The sequence below is a fragment of the Megalops cyprinoides genome, chromosome 19 (assembly GCF_013368585.1).
Source record: "Megalops cyprinoides isolate fMegCyp1 chromosome 19, fMegCyp1.pri, whole genome shotgun sequence".
NCBI lineage: Eukaryota > Metazoa > Chordata > Actinopteri > Elopiformes > Megalopidae > Megalops > Megalops cyprinoides.
The window spans coordinates 8327042-8350550 of NC_050601.1; the positions used below are offsets into that span (position 1 = coordinate 8327042).

General features: G+C 41.6%; 1 protein-coding gene across 1 annotated transcript in view; it reads left to right on the top strand.

Moving 5' to 3' along the window:
- The first annotated feature begins 477 nt into the window (after positions 1-477).
- tnrc18 (trinucleotide repeat containing 18) overlaps positions 478-23509 on the top strand; it is a 61728-nt gene continuing 38696 nt past the window's right edge. The window contains exons 1-3 of the mRNA XM_036552177.1: positions 478-631; positions 2296-2628; positions 23325-23486. Coding sequence (XP_036408070.1) covers positions 2421-2628; positions 23325-23486 — 370 coding nt within the window. The 5' untranslated portion in view covers positions 478-631; positions 2296-2420. The remainder of the gene's footprint in view (positions 632-2295; positions 2629-23324; positions 23487-23509) is intronic.

A 23509-nucleotide genomic window follows, 5' to 3' on the forward strand; every position in this document is an offset into this window, starting at 1 on the left:
CCCATACAAGGTGTAAACATGTCAGAAAAAAATCGCCGAAACGATTAATAGGCCTATCATTGCGGATCGGGAAAATGTAAAACTTAAGATTCGAGATATTTTCCGACTGCTTATCAAAATTAACTGAAGCGTCCACAAGTGAATTTAGCTGCGTCTACCACCACTTTGTCTGCGTCTATTTTGATCAGCAAAGCTTGAATGGAAGAGGTGCCTTGAAACTGCTTTCCTAAAAATTCTCACTGCTTGTTTTGATCATTCAGTCTTGAAGGAAGGGAGCCTTGAAACAGCACAATCTCCTTGGTCCATAATTGGTTTTATAGAGCTGGCGAAGAGCCAAAGTGTTTACATTGACGTGATCGACACTTTAAGCAACCAATAGCCGACTTTGCTGCAGAATTTTGTCTTGTTGGGTTTAAAGAGGCGGGGCTTGTAAAACAATGCTTGTTTCATTGCTGAAGAGTTTACCGAAATCTACAGTGAGGGACTACAAGGGGTTTTTCTCCCCCCTGATATTAGCCTACAGTTTGTACTACGGATGGTGTGTAAATGGAGTATCCGAAGTCATTCTGCAAACGTCTGGATTTAACAGAAGCGTTGATTTTTTTTTTGGTAGCGTGATTCCTTCCGGCAAGTAAGAACTTTATACTTTGTAAAGTATACGATGTCGATAAGTAAAGCGAACTCACGGATTACGGATTATGAGTATTTGCAAATGTTTAAAAAGTTAAAAAAGCGGTTATCTATTTAAAATGGAATGTTGTTTCGAAAAGGGTTTCGGAAGCTTTAACCGCAACGTCAAGGATGAAGGAATATTGTAGATGGGACTTTTATTAAGCTTGAAGTTACTAAAATAAGTTTCAAACAAGTCGAGATCGGTGTAGCCTGTTTTGAGGAATGGTCAACAGTAACTCATTTTAATTGTTTTTCGCTTGGAAGCCTTCACTCGTATTTTTACTGGCAGATAGGCTATTTTAACAGCATGGTGAAGAATCTCGTGATCTAATCAGACGAGCTGTTCTAATTTAATTAGGATTTGAAATCCCCATATGTTGTCGCTATAATCAATAGGTCGGCCACTATAATCGTATATGTTTAAAGTACTGTATTGGTTCTAGTAGGCTAAATCTTATAAACGCATCAATAAGAATTAACGTGTTACACGGAGAAATCCAGCACGCACCGCATAATCCATCGTTTTTAAACACCAAACAGCTGCGTGATAGCTACAAGGCACGCGCTGATGAGGCTTTGCAAAGACACTTTCTTTTTAGGTAAGCATGGAGCTTTTCTTATTACGGACGTTAACAATGTTTCCTGTACCCCAGAAAATATTTCAGAATAATGGTCTCTGACTCCGTTGCATTGCATTTTAATACGTTTTGAAACGTCAAAATTTTAGACGAACAGAATCGCTATTATTTTAATGTAGGCAGTGGGGTACCCATCGCTCGTACGCCCTCAAATTATTAAGCGTGTAACTCTGTGGCATTATTAAATAACACTAACGCCAATTTTTTGCTAAAACATGTTCACCATGTAGCGTGTGTAGTATACGCATGCTTGCAGTCTTGCGTGCTGAAAACACATTTGGGAGCAGTCGTTATCATCTCAATATCTGGGATTTTTATTGTGGCCTAAATATAATAATGGATTTTATTTGGTTTCACGCACAAGGTAGGGCACCCGGTAGGCCTATACTAGTAGATCCATACGAAATTCAGTAAAAATAAAGCAGTATGCAATTTTTCAGAATCTTGGACAGAACATGGTTAACCCGTTTTAAATATGCCTAAAATATTTGTCGTGTCGCGTGATTGCAACAACGCATTTATGTGCAGTGTGAATTTATAAATATTTACTCCCCTTACTTTTCTTGCTAACGAAAATAAAACTTCTGCTGCCGCTGCTTTCTTTTTACGCATCGGTAGCTATAGTGAGTCACGTTACATTATATAGTGAGTTCTCGGATCAACTGAGCCAGAATGCGGACCAACATGTCCATATCATCGCGCCCAGCGCTACCAACTAATAGCAATATCCCGTACTTTGGATAGTGGGAAAACACGTATTGAAAATGGTTCATTTCATATATTGTTTACAGCACCTATATGGCCGTCGTTATCAAACGCATGTCTTCGAAAGTGACTGACATATTTAATTATTTTTTGCAAGTGCGTCATTGACAGCGTTCTTTAGTGGACCACATCACTTAGCTAGCTTACTAGTCTCTGTATTTTGTTTGTTTGGATCCTTGTGAGAAACAGTTCTGAAGATTTGTTTTGTTCTTGTTTTTAGGTCAGCAGAATGCCTGATACAGGCACCGATTTGCCTGGGAATATAGGGGCTGTTTAACAGTCTGGGTATCTCGGATTTCTTGATTGTACTGTTTCGTACAACGCAAGTTTGTCTGTTTTTGGATAATGGATGGCCGAGATTGCGGACCCCCCAGATCTGTGCATGTACCCCCTCCTTTGCTCACGGGGTTGGCCATGGAGACACACCGACTCGGACCGGCCGCTCCAGCCGGCAGGATACCTCCTTCCCCGGGCCACTTGGGCGCGGGACACTCGGCGCCTCTCCATACTGGAAAATACTTGCCATCGGCCATTAACCTCCATTCTCACCATGGTGAGTGACGCTTGATTTTTGAATTGCGATTGCATTTTAGATTTTTGTATTCGTAATTTATGGAAGACGAATATTTAGAATGTGGAAAAAATATTGGTAGTTAAGTGTAACAGCAAACATTATTGCCCGTTTCTTTTCATTCGTGTTGCAGTCCGTAAAGTAGGCTACACAGTCTTTCAGTGAATTATTTTCGACAGTATCTTGATTTAGCCGTACTAATACTCTTTATACTGTGTGTAAAATAACGCGTGTTTAATACATTCCTTCCTAGAATTGACTAGATAAATATCTTCGCAAGTATCTTAGCAAGTGTGATAACCACAGGAGAAATGTCAGTGTATTTTACAAGTAACGAACATGCTAGAACAGGGTAAAGTTAATGTTTTCCACGATTATTTGCGTTGACTATTAGGCTGCTTAATAAGGAGGATTATAAATACGTTGTTTTTACTGATAGTGAGGCTGAAGGTTAACATTATGAAACGTTGCATTAATTCTGACTTCCCCGAGTGTGGAGATCGTAAAATCGCACCCCGCCCCCTTCCGTGAGTGAGTTATTCCGTATAACGGTGGGGTAAATATTTCTTAGACCGACTCAGAAATTCGATAACCAGCAATAATAGATGAAACAATTTACAACTCTATAACGCATAGGAAATCCTTTTAAAAACACAACTGATACAAATTTTAGGCTATAAAAGATTTGAAGTCCCTAGTTTTTGTTATGGTATATTTGTGCTAACGATTGCTGTATTACAGAACATAGAACATTAACCATTTTTCCGTGTGTTTATCGTGCAGGAAAGCCTGGTCGCAACGTATCTGTTAGCGTAGACTCTCACCGACGAAGGGTTGGGCGTTTTGGTTGCAGTCGAATTGCAGAACCCCCCCCCCCCCCCCCCAAAAAAAAAAAAAAAAAAAACAGGTTGTGCTACTCGTGGTTTACAGTGGTTTTAAAATGTATGTTGCAAGGGTCAAGGTTGGATTCCTCGCTATAGCCGTACAGGTTGCACCGGACAATCATGTCCTATGCGTGCCTGCATGCATTCACTCACTCACCTTAATCTGAATAATGAAAGGTGCAGTTGGACCAGCATATTATTTTCCTGTTTCTGTTTAGATTATGGTGTCTGTGTGAGGAAGTCTGACTCTGAACACATCTGAAACTGTCACCACAATATATGAGTCATGTATGAATCATTTTTAATGTCTGTGTTGAAATTTAGGCACTGGGATTGACATGTAGGTATATGTCCTGAATTTCTGAGATGAATTGGGAACACAAAAACTGTAATGGCACTATTTATTCTGTTGAATTTGTCATTTTAATCGCCACTTTCCATCTGTCTGCTATTAAGGAATAAATGCTTTTCCACAATGGGAAGGAAGTGTTTGACTATGCTTTAAAACTGTGACAAGCTGATATTCTGAATGAGTGAAGGAATTTTAAATGTACTGAAGTATCTCACATGCTGTTTTACCTCTGAGATTCTAAAGACTTAGTGAAATTTTCAGTAAGGTGTCTCAAAGTGAATCGTAGATGATTAAAAATGTCACACTTACAGCTGATGAGTTCTGCAACCTCAAAGGGATGGGGTTTGGCGTTCAGTTCATTCCACAGCACTCTTAGTCTCCCGTAGTGTTTTGACTAAAAAGGTAGTTGCCACAGGTATAGTTAGACTTGCATCTTACAATATTCAAATACAATGATTATGTCCTGTAATTTTACACTGTTTGTTAGCTTTTTGCATAAACAAACTGATAAGTCCATGATGTTGTGTAGCATTGTAATTTTACTTTGTCATTGTTAATAATACCAATGTATACATTTTGAATTTTAGTCTGTTTCCCTCAAGGAAATATGGGAAAAAACCAACCCCGCTCTGTAGTTTGATTGTGTAGCACTGTCTTTGCCTAGGCATTACGATTTGGAAAATGCATTTACAAGCAGATTACATATGCAGACGGGGTTAAAGGAAGCTAATCCTATGAAATAAAAACCCCACAAACAGAAAATAGTTTCTTGCATAACAAGGAGAGTGTAGGAGAGATTGTGGGAGAATCAGAGGGTAAAAAAAATCCTGTAATGAAGAAACGCTCCAGAGCTGACAGACAGCAGCATGGTTTCCGTGGAATGAAAAGGTTCACTTCAGGTTGGGGTTGCCTGGTTATGTCAAGGAACTGCTTTGTTATCTTGGGTCACCAGCAGAGCTGATACTTCAGTGTGCCTGCCACTTCCAGTGCAGTTTAGAGCTACTTGAAAACAGTTTTGTGAAAGGGCCGTATTAAAAACCGCCAGACGTGATCGCAGCTGGCTGTTACCGGTCGCTGTAAATTTTGAAATGCAGCATTTTATTTCCAACACCATCGAGACAATGTGAGCCTCCCTCACCTGGGGGGTAGTGTTGGATTCATGCTAGAAATTAAACATTCACAGGTGTAAATATATTGATCTTTTACTTGCTTTTGAACGTACGTGATTGTTGCTTTGTCTTTACAAACAGTATTTACTTCTATTTACAGCACTCCTGGTGTGTGCGCCCTCTTATCATGTCTTTCTGTGGGCTTGTAGTTACCTGCACCTTTTGTGCATGTCTGATAATGTACTTCAGTGTTTTCTGAAGGGGAAAAAAAGGTTAACTGAGTCTTTGAGTGTGGGTGGCTGGAAGGTGAACTTTGTGAATATTGTTTAGTGTGTGGTTGGGCATCGGATTAAGAGGTACTTTAGGGCAAGCAGCATGTCTGGCAAAATATGAATTGTGGATGATTATGGATGCATGGAATATTATGGATAATTTACATACTTAAAGACTGCAGTGCTTGCATAAATCATACTTATGGTGGATGTCTCCAGGATCATTCCAGCATGTTTAAAATATAAAATATTTTAAAAGTTAGTTTACTTGGATTATCTTTTCAATAATTGAACGTGAAGTTGTCAGAAGAAAAAAATATTTAATTTCAGATCAGAACACACCATGCTGTTTTGCACAACCAGCTTTACATCAGCCATCCATCTACATCCATCTATATTGCACCCAGAAGGGGTGTTCTTAAATGCCAGCTGTGAAATTTCTTATTTATAGGGCAGCTTACCATGATCAGTTGGTAGCAGGGTATGTAGAAGGATGTGTGAAGAAGGATGAGATTTTCATCTAAGTTTTGGGTGGCCTGTGTAACCATTAGATTGGCCCTATTGATATATTTATTTTTATGCTAACATATGATCATCATACTGTGTTGGAGTAGAAACCGTGCATGTTTCTGTTCATGTTTCCCTTTTTTGAGAATCAAAACAAAATCTTTGGTTGCAGTAGGAGTCACTTCTTAGGATTCAACTGGCTTGCTGCTTCAAAAGCAAAATGGCAAAGGAAAGTGCACACTTTTCTTACAATATTATGCAAATTACACTACTGGTAAATTTTAAAATCATTAATTAATCACACATTAATCACAGTAATTACAATGTTGGAAAAATGGCCACAAAAGTGACAGATAGTAAAGCGAATGCTATGGCTACACATACTTCATCTACATCTTTGCTGCTTTATTTCAGAGATAATGTAAGAGATTGTAATTCTGTGACCAGAGTCTGACGGTACGGATGGTACTGTGTTTAGAGATAACGGATAAAGTCCTGTTGACTTTATCTTACATATATCCTTATTGGGTTGAAGAACTGAAGGGTGTTTTGTGAATATGAGATGCAGTTTCAGTGCAGCGTGGTTATATTCTCACCCTTGTTGAATTGTTGAATCAGGAATAGACAATCTGTTGCACAAACCAGCTTTTCATGTCGGGGAAAGTAAATAGCATATACTTTTTAGTTTTTGTCTGGAAATTAGCGGCGTACCTATAACGGAATTGCCGTGACGGTTGCATCTTTCCCACACATTTTTAGTTTGGAAAAAAAAAGTCAAGCTCAGATTTGAATTTGGATTTGCCATCAGAGGACGCATGACTGGAGACACCACTTGTTCCTTGGGATTAGTTTGTTGTGTTGTGCAGAACATGGGCGCCAAACAACTGAAAGTTAATGGTAACGACGGCATATGAAATGTGCTTAACGGCAATGAGGACTGTAGATAATGGCTAAGAAGCGACTTGAAATTGTCTGAGAGCAATGCATTGACTACAAAATAATAATAACTGTAATATTGGCTGCTTTGAGCCAAATGTGATCTCTGCAAGGATCCACTGTGCAGTAGCAGGGTCTCGGACTATTATAAAAATCAGTCTTGATTTCAACAGGATACAGAATGGGCTTAGCAAGGCCACTTGTTCAGCCTTAATGCTTTTTAGACTCAAGTACTTGGAAACTGTGGGTCTTTTGGTGCGGAAGTGTACCCATGACTCTCTCCGCCAGTAGGACCCTCTTGATGGATTGCTTTGAACCCCTTATTCAGATGCTGCCGTTTTTGTTCTTTTCAGGACTGTGGGAAAAACTGCATCGGTAAAAAGGTTTACCTATTTGGGAAGATCTTTAGGAGACCACCTGCTTGTGTCATTTTGAGTTTGTTTCGAGAGAGCAGTCTAAACTGGAGGCGGGGGGGGAGAGCATAATCTGTGATCTGGCCCCATAAGCAGAGCAGGACAGGAGAGAGAATGTGGTGATTAAACTGATCAGTAATGATCCAAGCCTTGGTCTGTTTTTAGGGGAATGCTTGTTTATCATGGAGTAGATTGTCGCCATTTTACAGAAGGTTCAATTGTTCAGTTAAAGTATATTCTTGCTCTTTTCCTGTGGAGTATGAGGGGGGAAAGGCAGAATATCTCAAACTTGTTACTCTGTTAATTTGCTTTTGCATTGTCTTAATATGTCCATGCAGTGAAAGGCTTCAGCATTATATTACAAGCACATGCATTACTGTTCCTTTTGCGAGTGCTGCTCTGTTTTTGCCACCTGTGTAGCATTTACTGCATTCTTTTTCCATACACAATTCATCCAAATTATAGTTATTGCAGAAATTATTTTCTAATTACTCCAGATCAGATGTGTTTCTTTTGTCATTTAATATTGTTTTGAAGTGTAAAGGTTCCCTTCTGTACGTTGTCATATATGGTTATAATTTTTAGTCTATTTAAGGGCCAGAAAATCAAAACAGAACAGAAGCAATGCAGAAATGTTTTTGAATACCCCTCGCAACTGGAGTTCAAACCAATTTTAATCCCCCAATCATTTGTGCTGAGAAAGGCCAGGAAGGGATGTGCGCTTTCACTTCTGTGTTACTTCAGTGAAACCTCACCGAGGGCAACAGCTGTTCGGCAGGCCCTGCACTTTCAAATAAAAATGTAGCCAGTTACTGAAACGCACACCAGAAATATGTGACTGATTACAATCTGCGGGAGAGATCTGCATGGAAACGCACAAATTACCTCTGACGATGAGGTCATTTGATAGCGGGACCATTTGGTCGGAGGAATAAATGAAAACGAGCGTGTAACGTGTCTGAACTTGTGTAGTCATCTCCGTGAGCCTCGGATTTAGACGCCCTTTCACAGTTCAGCCTCTTTGTACTTGAAGAGGGTGGCTTTGGGCTGAGGGTGTTTTTCTGCATTTCATGCATGTGCTATTGTTCCTGCCTTTGGCTTGAAAACTTTTGCCTTGCTTCTGACTTTATGCCTTGGCATGCAAGCTCTTGTTAAAAACTGTTTTTCACTGATGTGTTGTTTTTGTTGTGGAATACCAGTGTCGGCTACAGCTGTGTCCACCCGGTCGTGTCTGTGAATTGAACTTTGTTAAATGTATAATGTGTAGAGGCTTCAATATTACTTGTGTGGGTATTCACTGTGTATAGAGTGCAAACTAGCAAGGCCATAATGAAGCGGGAGCCTTCTGAAAAGGTTCAAAAGGTTCCAAAGAACCACTTCTGTAAACTGTGCCATGTTTATGGAATGACTCAGTTTCCTTAGAAATGGTTGAAAATACCACACTTCCTAATAAACATCGCTCTTGAGGCCTAATGGATCCTCTTTCTTTGTGTGCTTTCTTTGCTTTTAAGTAAATAAAACATGACCTTATTTGTTCCTGCCATTTTTGTTATTGAGGGCAAATTTTAACAAAAAATGTGCACTTGACACCAAAAGACAAGACCTTAACATGACATGTACTGTAATAATTGATGAATTTACTATTGGATGTCATTTAATCAATAAAATTTTATGTTTAAAAAAATAAGTGGGACTTCCTCTGGATATTTAACTTGTTAGTAAGGACAGTATGTGGATGGTAGTTTTTTCAAGTGTTTTCAGTGGTGATTGTAGTCAAGGCCATCTGGCGGGAAAATGGCTGGATTAAAGCACATTTATTTATTTAGTGTCCATGTGCCTATTAAGCTACATGACAACTGGAAATGCTTGGAAGTTGTAACATGTGGTGGGAGTCAGTATTTCAGATTTTATCAAGTTTAAAATAAGTCTTATTTAAACCCTGTAATTTGAGCTTTCTGTAAAGACCCTGTTACTTTAAATGAAAGCACATTGGCTTAGTGTTTTAGCTGTAATGTACTGCAAGAGGAATTCATTAGGCTTGTAGCTAGGCCCTATGCAGTGTTTACGGGTTCTGTGAACTGCAAGCCTTACTGGGGCATGGTGGAAATAAGTGAATATTATTGCTAGTGCTCCCTGATGGTCAAATGAGCTGCTACAGAGATGACTGCACCCATGTCAGAGGTATTGAGGGCACACGCAAATGAAGCACCAGTGACAGCTCTGTCACGTTCATTGTTACAGGGATTCTGGGTTGACATTACTGCTTGTCGCATTTTAACATTGTTATTACATTGTTGCTTATTGATTTTAACAGTCGTCCTTGTCCAGGGTGCCATAGATTTAGTTTGTGTATTTTTTTTCTTCTCAGATTTCATTCCCATTGAGCTGGTAGTTGTAAGGGTGGAGCCTTGTCAGGTATTAACACCTATAGCTCTCTGGATGTGGGTCCAGTTCTGTAAACACTGCTTTACTAATGATAGGCGTTCTACCTCTTGCTGCCGTTTTATCAGACATGAAATTACATTTCACCTGGGGAGGGACGTTCTCTCTGTGTGAGAGAAACGGACGTTCAGACATACCTCTGTGTAATGTGAAGCTCCCGTTCTTACTTAATGCCATTTTAATTTATTTGAAAAGACTGTTGTGATTACATTTTGAATGCCCTACAGAATTTAAGGGAGGGGAACTGAAAACAATTAGAATGATGTAGACTGTGGTCTGTGGAGATAAAATAAATATGTGAGGGGGCAATTATTTTGCTTGTCAAGCCCTGTAATTAGATGCTATGAAATGGTCGTTCAGAAATCTTGATGGTTTTAGTCTTGAAGTGTTGCTGTTAGCAACAGGCTTTCCAGTCTCATTGGGAGCACCAGTGTCTCTTTTTAATGGCTTTATTAGAGTCCTTCTGATTGTGGTGCTGTCTTTGTGTAACATTTCCCAAGTGCTGTATTTATAATATTGAATTCAAAACTGAAGGGAAATAAAAAGACATTAGTGCGGCTTAGTTCAGGGAATAAAGAATGGGGTATCAAAGCCAGGAAGCTGGCTTTCCAGTCACAAGGGTGTTCTACCTCACCGCCTTGGTGGTGGATTGAAAATTTTCATTAGACTCCCAGTTGCTAAAATCCCATTTATTATCTTGCTGTAAACCCTTCCAATTTCTACCCTCTCTTCCCAGTGGTGACCCTCCCATCAATTATAAATACATGGTTTCTTAAAATGTGTGTACATTTGTGCTTATTTCTCCTTATTCTCTTCTTCTCTCCGTTATTCCCTCATTCTCTATTTCACCTTTGTGTGTGTGTGTGTGTGTGTGTGTGTGTGAGAGGTGGACAGACTTGATTTCACATGTGTGAGTGCCTGCATGGATTCATGTGTGCACACACAAAAAAGAAATTGTGCTGCATTTGTACTGTCGAGAAGCCCAGATCTCCATGATTTAATAATTTACATTGAAAATAGACTCTTTGAAATGAAACCCAGAAGTACATTTGCGTCAGAGCAGCTTTGAGGGTCTCTCTTGAATTTCAAAGTTAGAGGCACATCCTCGGTGTAAAATGATGCCAGTCATAATAATTATAATAGGAAGCAGTCATTAATTTGGCCTCCAGGTTTAGTCGTGCCGTCTGTTGTAATTTGATGCAGCAAGGAACACTCTCTCGTTCCTGGCAGAGTGTGTTAGATTTCAGATCACAGCGCGGGATTCTACAGCACTTCTGAGGCTCTCTGGGACTAATATGGACAAGCCCTGGTGGTGACAGGAGCTCCAGTACACTTTTCTGCCTTTTTTAGACCTTTGCTGCTTTTTTTCCTTTTCGCATGAATTGTAGCATTCAGGAGAGGGTGCAGACAAGAGAAGTGCGTGGGGGTGGAGGGGGGGTAGACAATTTAGGGGACTGAAATGTCCAGTCATTTGGAAGTGGCATTTATAGATTAGCTGTCAACAGAGGTGTGTCTCATTATGGAAATGCAAGGGGGAGGGGGGTGTCCATGGCAGCAGCACCGTGTAGCCCACTGCAATGCTGGTGCGCTTTTAAATTCTGTTCAACTACATTAATCTGCCTGGAGATTATACGGTTTTCTGCTCCTTAGAAAATGATTCACCGAAGTCAGTTGGCCTGAACTTGCCAGTTAATGCTTTTCAGACCTCTTCCAGTCATCTGACAAGCTTGAATAGGTTTCTACAATCCATGTTTTGTTTTTGTAAGATGTGTGTCCCATGATTTTAGAGTTATGGGGACTTTTATTCAATAGGCAGTGAATGGTCAGTAAATAATGTTCTGTTTAGCAGCGTATATTTTTCAAAAGGACTGACATGGAGAATGGGATGTCACAAATAATGGGCTGTGGAAGGAGTGTGTTCCTTGTACTGCCATTTCAGTCAAACAAAATATAAACCTTTGCCGCATTTGAATCCAGGCTTTCTTTATCTGTTGGAAGCAGATAGTCTGTGGGTGGGACCTCTTGATAAACTCTTATCTGGAGTGTCAAAGGGCTTTGTAGTCTCGCATTTATTGGTGGATAAATAAATCATTATTTATATCTGAGAACCCTTGTGTGCATTGTGGAGATGGGTGTGGCACCTTACCAACTGGGATTGTGCTCCCTACTGTATAATGCTCCAGCAATGGAACAGTGACCAGGGTCACTGGAAAATTGGAGGTGTTGTTTCGCTGTGCTGGCTGTGTAATCCTCATCTCCCAAAATCTGGTTATGTGCTTGTGGTCATGCAGAGTCATGCAGTGATATATGACAATCACATTGACAAAATTTAAAAAAAAAAAAAAACTTGAATGCTCCTTGTCATACACTGTGTTACACAGCACTCATGATAAAGTTACCCAAACCAAGATCTCTGCCCCTTCTTGCATATTTAGCTATATAACTACATGTAGCTGTTAACAGCAGTTGATATCCCTTAGCCTAGTGCTACAGTGAAAACTAATGCACATAGCTGCATGTCACTGGATACACGGATATCCTTTAGATGTTTTTTAGGCTGGTCTTATACAGCAGTTTGTTACCATGAATCTGCTGTATCTACACCAGAAAGGGAAATATAGATGTGTATTCTGTACTTGCTCATGCTAGGAAAATGGTCAGCTGTCTCTCTCAGCCACGTGTGACTTGCACGTTTCCTTTCAAAATATCTCTACATGGGCCCGTTGATGCGTGGCCGTGCCAAGGATAGACAAATATTTACCTAAAGAGCAGGGAAGTGGTAGAGGTTTATTTAACTGTTAATTCCAGCGAGAGTGCCCCGGGTTATTGTTGTGCAGTCCAGGCCTGTGGGAGTGGCTGTGTGCCTGTGGTCGCACCCCAGCACATGTTGCTGGGCAGCATGGGCCTGCCACAACCTGCTGTCAGAGTTTGCTGTAGAGAGCGTGGGAGCCAGTCCTCCACCACGGTACGCCGTGCCCGGGTGAGGAGCCCACGGGCGCAAGGGGAGATGTACAGACGCATGCGTCTCAGAGATCCTCTGTTGCATCTGGTTTCCAGGATTAGCCTACGGTCCCGATGAGCTCAGGGCCATTGCCATGGCTCCGTGGTGATTGGTAGATGAGCGGTTTGTAAACACGCCGGCGATGTCTTGACTTTCCTCCGATTATGGGGCGTTTAACATCCCGCCTCGCAGCCGTGTCTCTTTGTGTCCTTCATGGATGACTTGCGGTGGTTTTGGACATCAAACGCCCAGAAAAACCCAGTCATTTTTCATGCTCATATAAAAGTGATTTGTGCCTAAAGAGGGTTTTCTGTAAAAGACTTTTTCCTTTAAATTCCTCACATTCATTTTCTGCTCCTTTGCTTGAAAGCGTGGAGCACTGTTCTCGCAATTCACAAGGAGACCCGAGTAGCAGAATGGTCCTAACGCTTTTGTTTTCATACGCTTAGGAAACAATTCGGAATAAATATGAATGCTTTATACTAATGGGCTTTGGGCTGCTCTCAGACACAGAATGCCGCATCTCACCACAGTCCTAATTTTTCACTGAATGTTTTCTGTAAATGTTGATGCTGGGCAGGGTGGTTAACTTCATCACGTATTCTGATCTCACATTTGCAATTTTGGTAAGACTGGAGTACAGGACAGTAAAATATGCCACATAAATGGTGCAGAGTGCTGTGGAAGGCAGTCACATTGCACATGGAAGGGATGGAGCCCACATATGTGAGAAACCTCTCATTTAAGATCTGAAAAGGGATGGCAGGAGAGGAGGCTGATTAAGTGGTAATTTGATTGTAAGTGATTTGAAATCTGGTGACGTTGAGTTTTTGACTTGTGCAGCCCACAGCCTAGAAAAATCACACGGACCCGCTGCTGCTTAATTCCAGATGTCAGTTTGCGTCCGTAATTTGGGAAAGGAAGAGGTCTTTTTATATTGCTTAATTTGGTCTATTTTTAAGGCAGTCATTTTTTCTGTGATAGCACTGAATATATTGACAGGTTGTCTAGGCCTTGGGTATGTGCTGCTTTGCTTGTTTGCTCATCCTAAAGCCATTTAGCTACGGCATTTTTGTTTTGACATTAAGGATATAATTGTCTTTAGACTTGTTCTTCAGTGCCTTCTGTATTTGTGGCGGGCGCTGTATGTCTATAAATTTTATTTCCCCCATGAACTGTTCAGTGGTTTTTGAATCCATATTTGGTTTGCATCTTATTTTTGAGCCGAGTTTTTGGAATGACTGTTTTTCTTGTAAACTTTCCTGTGGCTCCTTGATGTGGCCTGGTGTTTGTTTGGTGGTGTTTATTTGGGGGAATTGGATTACAGTAACACATAATCCCTGTCGATGGAGGTGGTCCACTCTTCAGGCCAAGTGAGACTGCTGTGCCCGCATGCACACACAGGCATAAGCAAAAACACACACACGCACACACACACACATTCACATGTACATGCTTACACAGTACACACAAGCAGATACATGCACGCTGCACACACTCACACACGCAAACAAGTCGTGCACACACAAAACACACACATTCACATATACATGCTCCCACACCACAAACACACACCCATACACCCCACTTAAAAGAACAAAACAATAGCAGCAGAGTATACACAATAACTTCCTCTAAATGAACCAGCGATGAAGGGTGGGAACAGTGGCTGTGCTAAATTATCCATGTGTAAATGTAATATGTTTATATCCATTATCTAGACATATGCATTCACACAGAAGATGAAAGTAGACAGAACTGGCGATCATTTTCAGAGAAATACGTTGGATGCACTGTAAATCACATTTAATGAATACCAGTCTTGATGTGTTTGGTGCATGCTAATGCCTCCAGTTTTGGTTTCTATTGCAAACTGTTCTTGTCTCTTTGTTGTAGCAGTCAGTTTCTGCTCCGTCTCATATTTGCATTTCTTTTGTGGTATTGGTTTTACTAGCGCAAGGCCCTCAAGTTTAATAAAAAATTCTGTCCTCGAAAAATAACAGATTATTTTGTTGAGTGTATGGAGTGTGACCCATGCCAGGCTTTTGGAGAGATGAGTCAGCCTTGGGTTTTGGTCTGGTGCCTGTAAGAATCACTGTTCCAGATTGCATGAATGTTTTTGAATATATAATTCCTGTTGACATTTGTTGACGTTGTGATCAGGCATTTTATTACAAATTATCCTGCAAGGACCACTAGTAAAAGTAGAGTTTTTAAAAAGGTGGTGGGTGGAGATACCCATTGGGTAATAACTTATTTGTAACTGAGATTGTTACAAGACAACTCGAGAAAGAATGTTACAATATATCATCTACTAGTATCATAGTATCGTAGTATCATCAATTTCCGTATGGCAGAGGTTACAAAGGTGATTATTTACTATGTTTTAGAACTTGTTTACCTAAGAGTTGTCATTTTTACTGCCATCATGGCATTGATACGAACTTAAGATCCATCACAGATCTGTTTGCTTATCCTTTGTGATTATTTGCTGGGTTTGTTCTCATGTGATTGTGCTGTGGTGGGGGTGGGGGGTGGGGCGCTTTTGTTATAAATCTGACCCGAGTCAAGGTCTTGCTGAGAGCCACACAGACTGATAAAAATATGACTGAACACGTGGTTGTGCATGACAAGGACGATTAGTAAATGTAAACATTGTGGAATGTAGGTTTCTTCGCACCTTGCCTGCTATCAGATCATTGCACTACTGCTAAGTTTTTTTTGCTTACAGTTTGACACACCGAACATTGTACGGGAGTGATGTTGCCTCAGATTAAAGAATGGGAAAAGTGGAACGTTTTCCTGCTGTGGATGATTTAGGCTTAATGTGCTCCCGTGTGCTTACATTTTCTACCGTGCTGTGCTGGGCACCTGCCAGCTCACAAACATTGGTTGTATGGCAAGGAAATGAAACCGCAAGGCTGCCATTGTGTCGCGTCAGAACGGTTTGTACCTTATCAAAGGGTAGAGCGTATTTGAGGCTTGAGGCTTGTGGCTTCGGTTCGTTTTCCCCTTTCAAAAAGGTTGAATACCACAGGATGTTAGTGCGGGGGAGGGACGTGGTGGGGGGGGGGGGGGGGGTGTGTATGTGCGCTTCGCCAACACAGTAGGAATGTAATTCATATTTGAAGTTGATTTATGGCTCTGAAATTTAACGGATAGCCTGAGCGAGAGTACCAGGACGGCTTAAAAAGTAAGAAGCATAGGCTGGTCAGAACAAGATCATTTAACCACAACCATTAAGACAGATTTTATGTAGACAATAATGGTATGAGGAATCCCATTGGTTATAATGGTAAGCTTTATCCTGTTGTACATTAATTCATATGGAATTAAGGAATTCGTAGAAAGTGGTTTGCTTGCTGTTTTGTGTACAGTTTGAAACCATGAAAAGGTCAGACCATTAATCCTTCTGCCGGGTTAGTGTCCTTTTTGTCAAAAATACTTACAAATGATTCATTTCTTCTTCATCCTGGATAACCCTTTGTTTATCTGAATACATATGTTCATCAGTGATTCATGTAATGAGCATCCAGAACAGGAGATATCCTGAGATATGGGAAATTTTTCTTTCTCTCACACTGTTCCTCAGTTGTATTTTGTTTCAAAACTACTTTCCATACAATTGTTTTACTCAATTAAGACACAAACAGCTGTTGTGGACGACCTTGTTCATTGTCAGACATGAAGTGGAGGCTCCGCAAGGCCTTACTGCACCTCAGAGACAGGAGAAATCTTTCTCTTGTCTTATGCTGTATGCAGACCGCTGATGCTGCTCACACACACCTAATGAAGTGGAAGGAGACTCCGCTACGTGGTTGTGAATGATTTTGTATGCAGCTGGACTATGGACTATGGAGCACTGTGCTGGTGTCAAGAAATTTTATCTGTGGAGCTGTAATTCAGTATAGGCCCAAATCTAAATAATTCAGCTAAACCCTCACTTGTGTGTAAGTGTGTGTGTGTGTGTGTGTGTGTATGTATGTATGTATGTATGTAGATGGGCATGCGTGTGTGTGTGTCCGCGCACATGAATACTTGTTTGTGTGTGCATGCATGTGCGTGCACATGCGTATGTCAGGCCCCGTCCTGCACATCATTAGGCTTTGTCACGTTATTGCAATCCTGTACAGAAAGGGCACTGCCCCCACCACACTCCATGGATCACTCGCATTATTCAGAACACTGCTCGCCGGGCCATAAAGCTGATGCCCCAGCGTAAGTGCAGCAGGCGGGATCTGAAGAGGGGAAATCGTCCGCCGAATGTTATGTGGGTTAATGTGCGCGCCGACAGTGTGCATTCATGAGAGAGGTTATTGCTGACGTCCGCGGATCCGCTTGACCTTTTTGTAACTTCTCTCTCGCTCTCTCTTTCCCCCTCTGCAGCCCAGTATAACCAGTAAGCTAAAAGTGGTGAGCTAAAAAGGTGAATGCCCGCAATGCAATCATGAAGCCCTTGCTAACAGGAAGATAGTTATCCTTCCAAAACATTATGAAACTGAATAAATAGATTTCTCTTCCTCATGCAAAATAAACAGCAAACATTTGGCTAGTGCGGTTTTCCCCATGATGTATTTTCAGCCTGTGTGTGTGTGTGTGAATGCAGGTTTTTCTAATTGTGTTTTAAGCCATGTCCACATGTGCAAATTTGCTTTGAAGGGAACTTTGAGTCCCTCATCTTCAAACTCCATGGCATATGTGAACGCCAACTGGTGTTCACTTCAAAGAGGAAGCAGGGCAATTTGCTTTGACGCAGAAGCTGGTGTACAGTTGAATCACAACCACATATACCTCCTGCTTACTGTATGTTGAAAGGATTGAGAGCCCATATTCTTGTGATAAATCAAGCCGGAATGTCAGCGTATGAGTGAGCACATTTGTGTTGTACGAGGGAACTGGCAAAATTCCTTTTCCATCTTGGTCAATTTGTTTGACCAACAGTGCAACATCTAATAGAATGAATTTCAGCCTGTAGTGGAGCATATTGAGCTGCATGGGACGTTGTCTCAAGCATAAAATGAATGATAAGCAGATTGTTGCTCACTGTGATTGACTCTCCCGCTGGCTCTTTCTGAGCCACTCTTCCCACATTCGCCTTGGTACCTGGGCAGATTTCATTGAGGTCTTGCTTCACATCATGGTATACGTGGTGCATAAGGAAGATTCATCACAGACACTGGCCGCAATCTGAAAAGACTTTGGTTTTGTGTTGTGCACAACAGTACTTTGAAGGCAAAATCACAGCCAGGCACTACATCTGAGTTTGAAGGCAATGTCAAATGCAGTTATGAATTGTCCGTGTGAACACACCCTTAGGTATGTCTATGGCGAAAGCAGCGGTGGTGACTGTGTGATCCAGACGTCTCTGCACTGGGATTGATCATGTTGGTATTACTGTGGCGACCAATCTCAGTGCAGCAGTTTTTTCAGATCATCAAGGCCTTGCTCACAGGCATGAAAAACCACACCTTTTTAATACCTTAAAATGAGGCTATTCATGTTTACAGCAAGAACAGAGCCCTTTTCAACTGTGCCCTGCTTGGGACAGGTATCAACACTAACAATCTCAAAACTGCAAGGAGTGGTTAAATAGCTTCACTTCGGGTGCTAATTAGCTGAGTCAAATGCTCAAGTGGAACAGAATCCACTTGGACAGCATCCCTCGGGCACTCCTGTGGTAACCAGTCAAACTCGAGCTCTTCAAAAAAGGTTTGGGCCTAAACCAAGTCCCAGAAATCTGCACATTGAGAGGATTAGAAGAACACAACACAAACGTGCCAAAAGGGGAGATTAACAATGATACTCATGGCCAATAGAGAGAACCACCACCAATAGAATGAGCCTAGAAGGAAGTCTATGGGGCAGATGTCACACTGACATAGGACCTACTGGTATGTACTGCAATTATGTTGTTACTCTCACCTGTCAGAGTAGCTTAGAATAAAACTGTTTTATTTTTTTGCGTGGTATTTTGTTCTGTTTGAGCCCTGCAGTGCTGGCTCTGTGCAGGAATTTAGTTTTCTTTTTACTTCATTCAGATGAACATGTCAGAACAGGCGGAATAATCTGCAGAACTCATGTTATGTTAAAGTTCCTGTGTCAATAAAGTAAAGTAAATTCTACATACGTGATGGGATGGTTGGTCCTCACGAACCCTAAAATATGTGGGTCTGCCATGTGATGTTAATCATTGGGTTTACCAACTCAAAGACTGAAATCACCGCACTGTGCATGATGGCTTTAGCCATAGTGGACCTCATATGCTAACACTGGCTCCAAGCAAGTTGCTTTCTAATACACTGAAGGTATCAGAGATTAGGATCTTAGCATTGAAGTGACAGGGAGAAGGAGGAGATCCATTCCGCACAATGATGTGGAGGTGGATTCTGAGAAATTAACCCAATAGATGAAAAAGATAAACGGCTCGGCTAGCTTTGAATGTTGTCAGGCAAGTGCGGTTTCCTTCTTGGAGACCTTTCTGTGCTGCTGTACGATGCTGGTAACAAAGTAATGCATCGGCAAAAAATGTTCTGTTGGCTTTTTTTTGTGTAACCGTTGTTACACAAGCCCATTACCCACAGCCGTTTCCTGCCATTGTGATGTGGTCAGACCCCAGGGAGCATTGCGCCAGAACGGGATCAAGCTTTTCACAAAAATTGTGCAATCTTTTTTTTTTTTTGTAATAGCTATGAACAAACTGTCAGAACAGCAGAGTGCAATTTAAGATAACTGCCAGTGCATGCAGGTGAGCGCTCACATTTTTTTTTTAAAGTGCCTCCTTCAAAACTGGAAAACAACATCAGCAGGCACTGCGGAAGAAAAACAAATCCATGCTTTAAACGGTCATCTCCGTGAGCCTACCGCTCGGGCCGTTGTGTGCATCGGGAATGTGATTCATCGTTTTGCCGTTTGAAGGTGAGGCGAATGGAGCCGCGCTGCAGTTAGATGGCTTTACCTGAGGCATTTATGCCACGATGACGGTGTAATGTGGCACTCGCTGCTGTTCTACCCCCAAGTAAGCCTCTCTCCCTGCAAGAAATATTCAGCTGTACGTAAATGGGTAAGTAATATAATGGCTAATGCATATTATATTACTTGCTTTTTTGACTGTGTTTGCAGAGAAAATAGATAGGGAAATGTAGGGAATGGTGCAAAACAACAAAAGAAATTTTCAGAAAAGTGAAGCTTGAGTTGCCTGGAGTCAATGTGAAAGTCCACTCATCACACAGTTTTTGTCAAAATATCCAGTGACAGGTTTTTTAATTGACTAAGTGCACAATTGTTAAGGAAAGGGTATTTGATCAGCTCTGTCATGGAAGTGAATCCTGTTGTTTGGCATTGCAAGCGGTTCAGTTAATCCTTGTTTTACAATTCATCAGCTGGACAGATGGTTTGGTTCCTATGACATATGGTAAGCCTGCATTTTTTTTTTCCCCAAATAACAATGTATAACAGTGTGTTCATCCACTGCATTATGAACAGCTGTAACAATTGGAATTTTTAGGTTTTCCACCACAGTGTGGATAGTTGGGTTCTTGGGGTTTAACGGGTGACGTGTGCTTGGAAAATGGTGTTAGACTGCATTGTACGGTTTTCTGTCTCTTGTAATGCAAGGTACAGGAGGACTCTTCATATTTGACTGAGAAAAAGAGGTGCATTTTTGGATAGTGGAGAGTGGGTCCAAGTGGTTTAATGGCCTCGTTTATCTTTGGTTTAGCTGAGGGTCTTATTCTAATTGCCACCTCTCTTTTCCTCAAATATACAGCTGCTCTCTCTGAGTTGCACTTTGTAATGAGCTGTGTTTAATTATTTGCCAGTTGGTGCATTGAGGGAGCTCAGCACAGGGTCTTTGGAACTACAACTGAGGTGAGCGTTGTTAGCAATTAGAATACCTCTGTGCCCACTCACCATGCCTCTGGTTATGCCCTGTAGTCACAGAGGAAAGCAAAGCTACCCCCTCCCCAAGAAGGTCCCAGTGTTCTGTCCTAATGTGTACCTGCCCTGCTTACCTTCATGCTTTTCTTATAACCTTAAAAGTAATTGTTGAGTTAAATTTGAGTGGTTGGAAACGGCGGCCGTTCTCAGTTTGCTTTACGTTTACGCGGGCTATCGCGTTGCACAGGCAGCGCTAAACTTTTACAGATGGGTCGCTGATGTCCAAGACGAAAATGTGAAACGATTTGATTTAATGAACCGCCTGGTGGGGCTCCTCTGGCCACAGCTTCTCCACTCGGACGTCTTCGTTTGAGTGCACTGAAGCCACCATAGTGTTCACTCACGCATGCGTTTAAAAAGTGTCAGCAGACTGCGGTGAGATTTCATTTGCTGGACAACTCTGCTCTTCTTTTCATGGCGCAGGAGAACAGAGCTAGGGTTAAGGAAATGGTCTGAGTAAGCTGAGGCCCTGGTATTCACACCTCACCAAAATTGCAACAGGAAAAAAAAATCCCTGTGTGTGAATGTGCTACAGAATAATTCATACTAAGCTCAGAATGTGCTAACAGGGTAAAAGGACCTAAAGAATGACTTTTGCATTGTTTTCTTTGACCTTGAGTATTTCTTTTTGAAGTTTTTTTTAAAAAGAAAAAGATGATAGGAAGATAATGCCTTGTTTCTTGGGTCAAATATTTGAAATATTCTGGCATTCTGAAATCGGTTGTCTCTCCTTGGCCTTGTTGGCAGTGAGGCTCGGTGAGTTGTCGTGAGCTAGTCAACACAGCACAGTGCCATTTCCAGACCTGATTGACTGTTTGCTGATCTGCAGAGGCCTGCATGGCAAACATCACCATGGTAAATAAATGTCACTTCACAGGCGTGACCCGCATTTCTGTCCGGGCCTGCAGCTCTTTTGAAATGCCATTGTTTACTTTGTTTATTTGCTAAGCACATGGCCTTGTGATAATTTGCATATCTTGCTTTTAGATATCCATTTATCTATCTGCGTGTTATGTCGGCATTGCAGGTTAATTGCCATGATAGAAAACTGAGCAGTGTTTCCTCTTTATAGTACTTGCAATTTTGTGGAAGAAATATAATAAAGATGATATTATTGCATAATGTCAAGGCCTGGTTCATGATATCTGTAAAATATGGATCTTGTGCACTCTTTAGCCTGATGTCCAAGTTCTGTGTGTGTGTGTGTTTGTGTGAAACTAGCTTGAAGCGGCTACTTAGCCAAAGTTAGCCTGTGCACTGAACAGAGTTTTTTTTTTTTTCTCCTCATATGTTTTCATTTTAGACCCTACACCTCAGTGTTTTCAGGCCTAATCTTCCCTCGGGTTAATGTTCAGTCACAATCTGAAACTCGAAAGCTGTTGCTGACCCATAACTTCAACCTCAGTGGCCCGGAGTATTCTCCACACAGAGACACTCCCCTCCCAGGTTAATTGTCTGTTACCCTCTGAGACAAAGGTCCCCTTGCCACTGATGGCTTGTTGGTTCTCCTCCCCTTGTTGTGCTAATGAAATGTTTGCATATGCAAAAGCTGTCATTGATAAAGCTCAGCCACAGCTCCTTAGGAAATGTGTTCACAGATCAGAATGATAACTACAGCTGGGAAGAGTTGTGAGTCTTTTGTATTCAGGGCTGGGACTGCTCTCCTGCTCCCCTTACATTACTCCCAAACCAGAATTCACCCGTGACCTCCTCTTTTATGACTAGGCTGCAGTTGTTGGTATGCCAGCTCTAGAACTGTACAGCTCAAGTGACTTTGGGGAGTTGGTCAATGGTCACTGAATAGTCTCGTCTGTAACCGACACAGCCAAATACAGGCCAAGTGCATTGATATGGGGGGAAAAAGTTGCGTGGCAATGGTGGCCAGTGTGGAAGGCAGCGTTGATTATAGTGGAATGTTATTTTCTTAAGCAAAGTAAAAATTGGCCGTTGATGTGGAAGGCATGTTTTGAAAAGCAAGACTAAGGGACAAGACGGGCTGTATTGTGTGTGTGTGTGTGGGGGGCAGCAGTCATTATAGGGTGTAGCTCTTTGTATGGAATGATCTTAGTAATGGTAGACTGGGCTGTCTGGTTGATGGACCTGACAGTTTAATTTATCAGACCAAATGGGAGGAGGGTTTCTGAGAGACCACAGATGCACTCTTTAAGAGACTGAATTCATGCAGCCGTTGAGTGATTTGTTGAAAATAAAGGGAGAATGGTCATTTAACAGCCCCTCCCCTACCCATATCACCTTTTGTTCTAGAGCTTACAAGCATTTTTGAATAGTCCACTTGTTTTTTGTGGTGTAGCACTGCCATTACAATAGTGTCTGTTTTATGAGGGCTCTTTGGAAACCGCAGAGAAGGGAGCATGAACTGAAAACCATGCCGCTCTCCCCTCCCTCCCTGTGAATGTCAAGGTTGATAAATGAAAGACCTGTTTTATTTAGACATTTGTTACTCAAACTTCACATCTGGTGGCCATTGTAAGGACTGTTAACATAACATTGAGGGTGAGCAATAATTATTCCTGACATTTGTTTACAAGTGGGAGCAATTTACGTGTGTGGTTTTGTTTTTTTTTTGCCTCTCTTTCAACATTCCTCCACTTTGAAAGGGGTAAAAGATATGTGTCACAGTTCAGACTGGTTTGGAGACTGCGGGTAAAATTCAAAACAAACCGCAAGGATGCATTGAGTAAGAACGTTGCATTGAATCTAAAGGAAATTTCGGCAAGCCAATGTGACATCTGCCGTTTGCAGTTCTGTTTGCGCAACCGTTGTGTAATCGTGTTGACTAACCTGACTATGCTCTTGTTGCCCTCAGGTGATGCCTTCCCAGGTGGCTCCACCCCCTTCCTCAGTGGCTACGTCAGCTCCTCCAATCCACACGGAGGCCCCGCTCCTATGACCTCTGACCCATCCTTCAGGGCGCCCAACCCCACCAACCTACAGATGGCTCAGCTCTGGGCCTCTCATCTCCACGAGGGTAAACGTCTAGTTTCCCCTTTC